This window comes from Gossypium hirsutum, chromosome A07 (genome assembly GCF_007990345.1).
Source record: "Gossypium hirsutum isolate 1008001.06 chromosome A07, Gossypium_hirsutum_v2.1, whole genome shotgun sequence".
Lineage (NCBI taxonomy): Eukaryota > Viridiplantae > Streptophyta > Magnoliopsida > Malvales > Malvaceae > Gossypium > Gossypium hirsutum.
In genome coordinates this window covers 29,476,986-29,487,652 of record NC_053430.1, presented here as the reverse complement: position 1 = coordinate 29,487,652, position 10,667 = coordinate 29,476,986, and the positions used below count along the sequence as shown (strand labels likewise).

Below are 10,667 nucleotides of genomic sequence, written 5' to 3'. Positions count from 1 at the left end.
CATACTTTCCAAACACTTCAACACCACACCAAAGCAAATTATTTTGCAAACAAATACCTTCCAAAAATCAGAAATTTGGGGCGTTACATGAGACCAAAAAATGGTGGAACTTGAACCAAAATAAATATGGGCTAAGAACTCGCACATGGTTTACACAAGTAAGGCCCAAACCTATGATCTTAAAGTTCTTAGGTCCTTAACCATGCCCATTGAGCTAAGACTATTAGAATTTTTGTGCCATTAATGTAGTAATTTCATCATATTGGATAAATTACTGAATAGACAAACTTATTATTCATGGAAATAAACAAATGTTATTCATTATCTCTATGTTGTACTATCCTCAATGGTTTTTGCAAGTAAAGAAAAAAGTATAATAAAATATTGGCTCATCGATTACTTAAGACTGCACTAATATTAAGTTGCATTATATAATCGAATTATAATTTGAGAAGACAACTTATATTATTAGGATCTAGTACCCTTAGTCTAGTTTTTAGTCATAATATACTTATAATTTTTCAAATAGATTGGTTTAATAAAAACCCATAATTTTCATTAATATTGTTTGTATTTGTCCTCAATAGTTTTTGCATACAAAACAAAATGAACAAGCATATATTGGCTCACCAATTACCTAATTTTTAACTAATATTAAGTTACGTTATGTGGTTGAATCATAGTGCGAGAAGATTACTTATATTAGTAGAAAATCTAAATAAGTCATATTCTCATGAAATTGAGCAAATCGATTAAAAGACTATTATGTTGCCTATCAAGTCCTATCAGGGAAATATCTTGTCTTAAGTATCAGAGCGGATGACTCCTAAAAGATAAATACATAGATATAATTGTCTTTAATAACAATATATCAAAAAGAACTTAAATAGAGTAAGTCCTAAATCCATTTCTAGATTTTTTCACTTGTGGTGTTCATAATGTGACTTACATCAATCCTAAGTAAGTGATTGACTATGTGTGTTGATTCGTATGCTTTGATGTGTTGAAAGCTTGAGTTTAATTATAAATAGAGTCAATGTAACCTCCAGCAACTTGACCCAGACGTTATGGCTATATTATGTAGGTCACACTAGTCATCGAAGTGGCCAGTAAAACATTCAGTTTCGTAAAAAGTCAAAAACCAATTTTTGTTTAATCCATTTCTCTGTCTTTCGAAGATCAAAAGATGCTTCTAATGAGTATTACCAAAATCATTATCTTTTCAGTTCAGAGTTGGCTTAGGAACTAAATCGCTAAGGTTTTAAACCATTTGAAAACATGATTTATTTTTAGGTTCAAATAAAAATTTTATTCTATCTTACATTTTATGAATTGAACTTGATGCCCAAAGTTTTATGCATTATAAAAATGATACATTTTTCATACCAAAATTAAATAATTAACTTAGCCAATTTTTGTGATATAAAGTGTAATGCAAAACCCAAAACTAAATGGGTAACCAAGTTCTTGTCACAGTTTGTTTATACAAGGCCAAAACCAATCAGAGATTATAAAATGTGTTTTGTTTTAGTTTTGATAAAATTTGACGATGGTCCTTCAAATGCGAAGTCCGAGCCCTAACCTCATGAGTTATTTCGAAAAGATGGAAAAACTAAAAGGGGTGAGCTATGAAGCTCAATGTGGTCTTAACATATGATTGGTAATTAAATAGACCAATAAATAATATCATACAAACATGTTGTGCAAAGTACATATTAGAATCACAATTTCCACAAAATTCACAGTATCCGATAGCAAGCTCATTAATGACAGTGCAATCCACTACCCAATCCAACCTTACACACCATAGTAACAGTTCCCAGAACTCATCCATCCCTACACACCAAAATAGTATTTGTGGATGAGCCGCCAGTATAACAGTAAATTTGATCGGTGAGCCAATCTAGCTTTTAAATCCTAAAATGGCCTATTTCCTTAAATAAAAAAATGGCCCAAAGGCATAGTTAAAAAAATAAAATAAGCATATTCTACTAAATTTTCCATTTTTTTCTTTATTTTTTTGATTTAATGATTCAATTTCATTTTGAAAATATCATTAATTCATCCCCTTTTTTTTCAGTTTTCATCTTTGTTAGGAGTTCTTTCTTTTTTCTAGTTTACCTTTTAATTTTGGTAAATGATAATTATTGGGTAAATTAGTTTTAACTGCTTAAGTTTTAAGTAAACAAAATAAATTTGGGTTATTTAATTTGAGGTCCCTAACATATTTTTAACTTTAAAAAATTGACAAAATTGACACATATCACCATTTAAGTGGGCCACGTTCCTGTCACGTTAGAAATTAACACTGTTATAGACACATACAACATTGATACACATAATTAAAAGTTTAGATACCATATTGTTCAGAATAATTTTTCTTTGTAGACTTCTAATTCTATAATCGTGTTTGTGTTTGGAGAAATACTCACACATCGTGTGATCTATGAGTTAGAGAATAGTGGAGAAGCCTATTGATTGAAAGTAAAGGTTGAAATTATGGGTGATTCCGAAACTGATCTCGTAGGATTCTATAAGCTCAACTTCATCTAGACTTTTTGAGATACTTTGATTAGATTTCAGGGTGATTCTTATTCCTCAATCATAGATGTACAAGTTCTCTTCGAAACGGTTTTTGAATCAACTAATTTTGTGGTCTACAGCCCAAGATATGGTCATTTTTGTAAAGCAATGTCATTTCCTATAAGAAGTTTGACGTTAATAGTTAGGTTTCATAAAGGTAACTTCAACTTAACTTTGTGAGACCTTTTGACCATATTTTTGGGAAATTCTTATGCCAAAATCATAGATCATTGAGTGTGATTCAAAATGGATTTTGAATCACTTGATTTTGAAGTTTGTAGCTCAAGATATGGTCATTTTAATAAAGGAGTGCATTTCCCTATGAAAAGTTCGAGTTTAATTAAAAATAAACTCCTTAAGCTTGTTAAAGCGAATCAAAACATAACCATGTACTAGATTATTGGTGTTTTGTTGTTCTTAACTATCTGAGCTGATCCTAGATGCATAAAAAAACCTTAAAATTTCATCACGTAACCCACATTTTCCTAATAAAGTCCTTATTGGTCATAAGTTTCTTTTTAAAAGAATTGTTATTGATGATAATTACATTTTATTTTTCTATTCTCTTTTTACTTTTTTTCTTCTATTTTATTATTTTTATGCAAATATTTGTTAACTATTTAGATTTTAATTTTATATATTAAGTTTGATAAATTTCTTTTCTTTTCTTTTTATATTTTAATATTTTTTTCTTCATTAGAACTTTTTAAACAATGATAACTAATTAATTTTATATAAAATAATTTAAAGAATTAATCTCAAGACTAATATATAAATAAATTAAAAATAAAATTAAAATACCTAACTCTAATTTATGTCAAATATATTTGATTTTATAACACTTCATTATGCAATTAAATTTTCATTATTTGTAATTAAAACCAAAAAAGTGAATAAGCTGAATAGAAAATATATAGATAAATAATAACAAGAGCATAATAGCCTTTTTATTTAAAATTTTCTTAGCAAGTAGATCTAAGAGATTTATAGGATTTTCTTTAAATTCAAGTTGGTAAGAAAGATTCTAGTTCAGGAAATTAAAGAACTCATAAATAAATGAGTATCGTTAGTGAAATTATTATGGCACTGACATGGTATTGAGGAAGCTACATGGGATCCATAGGAAAATATGAAATTAAAATACCCAAACCTATTCTTAGGTAAAAATTTCGAAGACGAAATTTATTAAAGGGAAAAGTTGTAACGGTCCGAAAGTTAGTGGTGTTGGAAACAGTGGTTTTGGGATCCCATTTCTGATTATCAAGTCCGTAAATATTAAATATTAATTTTTACAAGGTTAGTATAAAATTTAATTAAAGTTTGGTCTTTTAATTTTGTCAATCAATAGTTAATTAAGGTACAAGGACTAAACTGTAAAAGTGGTAAAAGCTGATAACTATGGATTTTTAATTACCTAAAGGACCAAATGAGCAATTAGGCCTTTTAAAATTCACCAAATGGTGGTGGGATTGAATTTTCATCCGCTTAGTATGTTAATTAAGGTTAACATTTAGTTAATTAATTAAGATTAGTTAATTATTAAACAAACAATGTAAGATAACTTTTTTAAACAATAGACATTTTTTAACATCATCTTCATCCTCACGAACTAAAAGAGAAAACTTAGGGTTTTGGAAGCTTCAACTTATGGCATTAATTAGGTAAGTGCAATTTACTCATTTTCTTGTAATTTTTATGTTTTTAAGGTCCCGGGAGCTTGATTTAGCTAACTCGTGTACCAAATTTTTAAAATTGTTAAAGTTTTTAAATGTTCCCATTGTTGATTTCTTGAATTTCTTGAGGTTAAATGGTTAGATTTTAAGCATAGATATGAAAAAGAACTAGTTTGTAAAGTGAAAATTGTTAATTTTGAACATAGGGACTAAAGTGTGAGAATTTCAAAATTAATGTTAATTTTCTATAAATATAGATAATAGAGGGATATAGAAGGATGAATTTGAGATCGATTTTGAAATCGAACCTCAAATTTGGAAGTTATGGCAATTTCGATTTTATAGACTAAATTGAATAAAATACAAAACTTTAACAACACTCGAAAAATGAAAATTGGGATGATTCATGCATTTAGTAGACTGTTATAAACTATTTGAAATTGATAAATTGATTTGAATTATGATATAGATTAAGATTTGAATCAAACCAAGGATAAAAAGAAAAAAGGCAAATTATTGAATAGTCCTTACGATTCAACTTGTCTGTCGATTTTTTAGGTAAGTTTATATTGTGTAATTGTGTTTAAATCCTTATGTATTTAATATTGTAAATATATGTCTGATTTATTGAAAATTGAATTGTTTATAATTTAGTAAAAAATGTGAGAATTGGACTATATTGTAAAAAAGTAAGTATGAACATAAATGTTGAAATTACCCTGATAAAACTTCGTAAATGTAACGTACATATGGATATAGATATAGATTTATTATTGATGGTTACTGAGCTCTAGCATTTGTTGCGGACTCGAAGATACATGTGACACAGATTTAGCTTGGACGAGTAATCTGATGTTATTTTAAAGGTTTAACTTGGACGGGTAACTTGACACAATTATATGTTCAACTTGAACGAGCAACAGATATGATAGCACCATTGTATTCGAGTTCATTGAGCTTCATCGGGTAATACAGATAATATGAAATGAGAAATCGAAGTGATCCAAAATGCATCAATGATCAAATGTTATATTAAGGAATTAATTGAATGTAAAACTTTGGTATATATTATGAGTACGCAAATATTGTGTATTGATATATTATAAATTTGGTACATTACATGATTGATTTTGTGTTAACACTCACCTTGTTGTTGTGATTTGTTATGCTAGGTATTCTTTACTAAGCTATTTAGTTTGAGTTGTTAAATTGTAAATTGAGGTAAGTTTATCATTTAAATACATATGGGCTTACTAAGTATTTGTTATGCTTGTCATGTTGTTTTCTCTTTCCTTTTCAGATTTCCATCTTGCGGAACGTCTTGACCGGATCTACAAGAAACTCATACTCTCTCGTTGTTGATTCGGTAGTATTTTAAACATTTAGAAAGTTCAATTTTGTGGCATGTACATAGATGCTATAAGTGTATTAATTTTGAATTGTTAGCTTGGCTTGAGTTTGGCTAGTATATGAATTATGAGATGATAATATGTATGCATGTATGATGGCATGATTTGGTCATGTATTGAAACCATATAGATAGTGTTTAAATGGTTCATTTGAATGTACAATGGTGTGATTTGAAAATGAAAATGGCATGGTTAATTGTTGTTTTGAATGGCTTGAGAGCATGGAAGACTAGTTTGTGTTTTAATAAGTTTTATGAAATGTTTTGGCACCAAATTATGGCATGTTGAATTGGTTGATTATGGTAAAATATTAAATGATGATATGGTATGCAAATTGGTTAGTTTTATGTAGGAACAAAGGTGCAATTATGCACCAAATGAATTAATGGTATAGTTGACTTCGATTAGGTACCAAAAGGCTTAGTTTGTGCCAAAAATAGAGCCCATGTTGTGACATTAAGTAATGGTCATCGCGATGAGATCTAGGTTTTCGGCCACAACATGACGAGGAATCTCGTTGTCACAACAAGGAAATAAACGGTCATATTGTAACGAGGAACTCTTCATGTTGTGACATCATTTTGAATTTTTTTAAATGTTGCAATTTGATGCTAATACGATTTCGAGTTAATTCTAGAGCATATGTAGGCTCGTGTAAGGCCTGAAAAAGATTGTATAATGAAATTATGATATGTAATGGTCAAAATCCATCCCTTATACCATATGCCTCATCTAAACTCTCATTCAACTCAACAAGTACCATTAGACTTGATGAGTTTGCAACAAACATATCTAAGCCTATGTCGAGAGAGAAAGAAGTTGTTTCCTCAACAAGAGAGAAAGAATTTTTGGCTGAGAAATCATCATTTGATAAGGTTTAGGTGATTGGGGGAGTGCCCACCATCTCTGACACTACTCTGCTTAGAAAAGTGGAAACAATATCAATGGTCACCAAAGAGATTGTGACCATGGCAAGAAGCATGAAAGACAAACATAAAGCCTATTTTGTGGCAAAACCTAGCAAGAAAAGAAAGATTTTTCAAGATAGTTCCTCTAAGTCCTCCTTTGAGTCAAATTCCAACTCATCCTTGTCTAAGAATATACCCCTTTATATCATGTTGCAACCAAGAACGAAAAATCTTAATGTCCCTGATTTGGCTGCTAAAAGGGACAAAAGGATGAACAATGTAAGGGTTCCAAAGATATTGTCAAATGCTACTCAAGCAGCAAGAAAACAAAAAGAAATGGTCCTGGCTAAAAAAAACTATTTTGGGTTCCTGGCTGCTCCAAAAGGTTCTACAAACTTATTCTTAAGTGGTCCATCCATGATAAGAATATTGATAATAATTCTTTAGCTGATCATGAAATTTATTAAGTGTTACAGAATATTGGGGGTTTTAGATTAATGTACTATGCCCTTTGTGAATAGGGTAGTTTATGAATTCCATACAAATCTTGATCGTGGCATTTCTAATGAATCAAGTAACTACTACCACAAGGTATTCATTCATGGTAGTTGGTTCAAATTTGGTCCTGAACAGATCAGGAAGCTGCTGAATTGCGCCACCACTAATAATCTTGAGTTTGATGAATCCATTGATGAAACTGTTGGTTTGACCAACCACCTTCATCCTACAAGGCCTGTAAAAGGTACCCTTTAAGTTTCCTCTTTAGATCATTTGTATATTGCTTTATATGTTATTTCCACTTGTAATCGGCTTCCTAATAGCCAAGGAGGTTTAGTAATAAAGAGAGTGATTGTGTTGCTCAAAAAAGGTGTAAAGATGGTAGGATTTAATTTAGGATAGCTTATCATCGATGAGGTCAAAAAAAATTCTGAAAAGTTTATGAGAACTATCTATTGCCTTATCCCTCACTTATCTTTAAAATTCTTCTCCCAAAATTATAATCTTGTTCGTTCTAATGAAGCCTATGGGAAACCAATTCCAAAATTCAAGTTTTCCCACAAATGGTTAGAGGGAAAACAAGTTTTTAATGAACTAGAGGAAATACATGACTCTGATTCTGGTATACCTGAAGCTAAGACTACTAGAAAAGAAATGGCCACTCCTGTAGACTCCAATCCTATCTCCAAAGGCATGAGAACAAAGGCTAATGTAGATCTTTAAGCCTCGATTGACTTCCACCAAAAGAATTATGACAAGCTGAGGGTAGAAGCCAAGGCTTTGAAAAGATGATTAATCGACATAAGGCCCTTCTTGCTGACCTCCAAGCTTCTACTAATGGTGTAGAGTAATTTGGCATATTTTTAGAATAAAAAAGGGATAATTGAGTTTAGGGGGAGTTGTCGGTGCTAGTGGTCTAAGATGGAGAGAGTTATTTTAATTTTTTTTACAAGATTTTACAGACTTATATTTTGCTAGATGATTGTATGTTAAGTCTTTGGGTTCTCCCGCTCTTTTACTTGTTTTTTTTATGGATGATGGTGAACTTAGAAGAATTTCTACTGTGAATTTATGTTACATTGATGCATTGTTTCATTACTTACTTAACTTAGTTATAATTACTCTTGGTTAGTTGTTGATGCAAACCTATCTTAACATTAATACTTTTTAAGCTAAGTTTGGATAAGTTAATTGGAATATGTCAAAGGAAATTGAACTACGTAAACAACTCTTTATGTTTTGTGTTTACTGTTTTGCATTTGGTGGTTGAAGGAGTGCCCACCACCTTAGGCACCACTTCATCTGTGAAGTTTGATTCTAAGCAATCATTTAAGTAATTTCAATAGGCACCACTTCTCCTGTGAAGTTTGATTCTAAGCAATCATTTAAGTTATTTCAACATTTATTTTCATTTTTATTTCTTTGGTCTAGGACACGTGGAGATGAAAAAGAGAAGATGGAAAGAAAAGGATATTAATAACGTTTGGTTAATAAATTTCAAAAATATTTTAGTTTAAGTAATGGTTATTTTTTTAAAATTTCGAGTAATCTTTGGTGAGGGCACGGCTCTATCGTAAGCAAACTTCACGGAACACATTACAGATTCTTATCAAATATGTTCTTTTTGATACAATACTTAAAACTACTCATAGCCGCTCCCCAACTTAATAGGAGGATAATGTACTTCAACGCACTCAAACAAACATCCTCCTTCACTGACAACAATGTTGATACTAACTGAACTAAGACTCAATCAATGACTTTGGTATTTAAGTACTCTACTTTCTTACTGGTTAAATGGTATTTTATGATTCTTAAAGAAAAAAAATAAATTGATACTTTAAGGGTGCTCTTATAGAGAGTAAAACAACCCATGTAAAAAGAAAATTTTTTAAATAAGAAAATCCATGTACAAAATCTTCTTTTAACCGGTAATCTTTGTTTAATTACTATCAGCTCTGGAAAATGACATTATTACACAATAAAACTTAAAAGGGTATGAATTCCCTTCATAATTCTGTTACACATTTACCATGGGAAACCAAAGAAAAACTATAACTACTATCAATTATGTTTTGCTAGAGATGTGTCGAGAACCCAATGTTGACCGTCAGTTTGGATCTTCAGATTATTCATTTGCGCAAACAAATTGACTGCTCTTCTTACCCCACGGTTATCGGCCATGGTAAAATAGTCGTGCCCAAATATTACCCCACCGGGTCTCAAGATCCGATACGCCCGGTTTATATCTCCCCAAGCGGATATGAAATCATGACCCGCATCTATCTCTATTAAATCCGCGGTTATTCCCCACTCACATAACTTTTCAAGGCCAGAAGCCGTTGAGAAAGGAACGGGTAAAACCGACCCGGTGGCATTGAAATAAATCACATTTTGCATGAATTGTTGAAACAACAAAACGTCGCCGTTTATCATCTTAATGTCCTTGAAGCGGTCTCTAAATCCTGGCCACCCACGAAAGTCGTCGAGGCAGAGTATCTGAGTTTGGAGGCGGAGTTCACGAGTCACGTTGACCATGTGGAGAGCTGACGCACCCAAAAAAGTGCCTACTTCGATTATAACTTGGGGTTTGACTCGTTTAATCAAGTGTTGGAAAACGGCGCCATAGGAGCCCCAGCCTTTGATTCTTTTCTGCTTGAGGAAGGAGCTTAGATAGGGTGGCGGGAAATTGGAGTAAGGAGAGGAGCCATTGAAGACTCGGTCAAGAATCGTTGGGAAGACGAGGTGGGGAGGGAGAGGGGAGTTGGCGCAGGGAGCAGTGACCCGGAAGTTGTCGAGTTGGGATGGTGAGTCAGCAAGTTGGAAAACTGGAGAAGGAGGCTGCAGCTGTTGTTGTTGGGGAGGTGAGGTGTGAGAAAGGTAACCCAAGGTGTAACTCAGCAAGACAAGGACAACGTAAGCGGCACCGCGAGTGAAGAGTTTGGAGGTGGGACTTTTGTTTCTTTGCTGAAGAGGGCGTTGGTCTTCTTTCATTGCGATTTTGGTTTGTCTTTTTCTCGGGTTGGAATCTTTGAAGAGAAAAAAAACAGAGCAAGTTTTGATATGGTTAAATCGTGTGTACTGATGATGACGATAAAACGGCAGTTGTGGGCAATTGTTTGATCAAATTGTGAGACTAAAAGAAAGGGTTCTCGTGCGTTTGAAGGGTGATTGGAGAGGGAAAAATATAAGCAGTAAAAGACAAGAGCTTGGATTTTCCTTTTCGTGATTGAGAGAGAGATTTTTGTAACGTTGATCAAGTATTTTAGAAGAAACCTTTTTAGTTATTATAATAGTATTTTCAACGATTGAGATTGAAATCTAAGCAATACATGTTTAAATTTCTCATTTCATTTCGTTTTCGTTCTTTTGAGTTTTGATTGGGATATCTTATGGATTAGAGTGACCGCAGCCAAGGATGGATCTTGACTTCTACTTTTGAGGCCAATTAATAAAAAAATATATACAGTCGGGAAAGAAAAATAATTTGACAATAACAACTACAATTTATAAATTGGGAATGAAAATAGAAGATATTAATAACTATTGTTGTGCAAATAATAATAATATAATCTAAATTTTGGTAACTTATAATA

At 31.9% G+C, this 10,667-nt stretch overlaps 1 protein-coding gene across 1 annotated transcript; it reads right to left on the bottom strand.

The window, feature by feature from the left end:
- Window positions 1-8,983: 8,983 nt before the first annotated feature.
- Window positions 8,984-10,365, bottom strand: LOC107952996 (uncharacterized). Its single transcript, XM_016888220.2, has one exon. The coding sequence runs from the start codon at window positions 10,063-10,065 to the stop codon at window positions 9,136-9,138; it is 930 nt and encodes a 309-aa protein (XP_016743709.1). The 5' UTR covers window positions 10,066-10,365; the 3' UTR covers window positions 8,984-9,135.
- Window positions 10,366-10,667: the final 302 nt, after the last annotated feature.

What these genes read in the sequence shown, in the direction of transcription:
- LOC107952996 (XM_016888220.2), bottom strand. Translation starts at nt 10,065, where the DNA reads ATGAAAGAAGACCAACGCCCTCTTCAGCAAAGAAACAAAAGTCCCACC.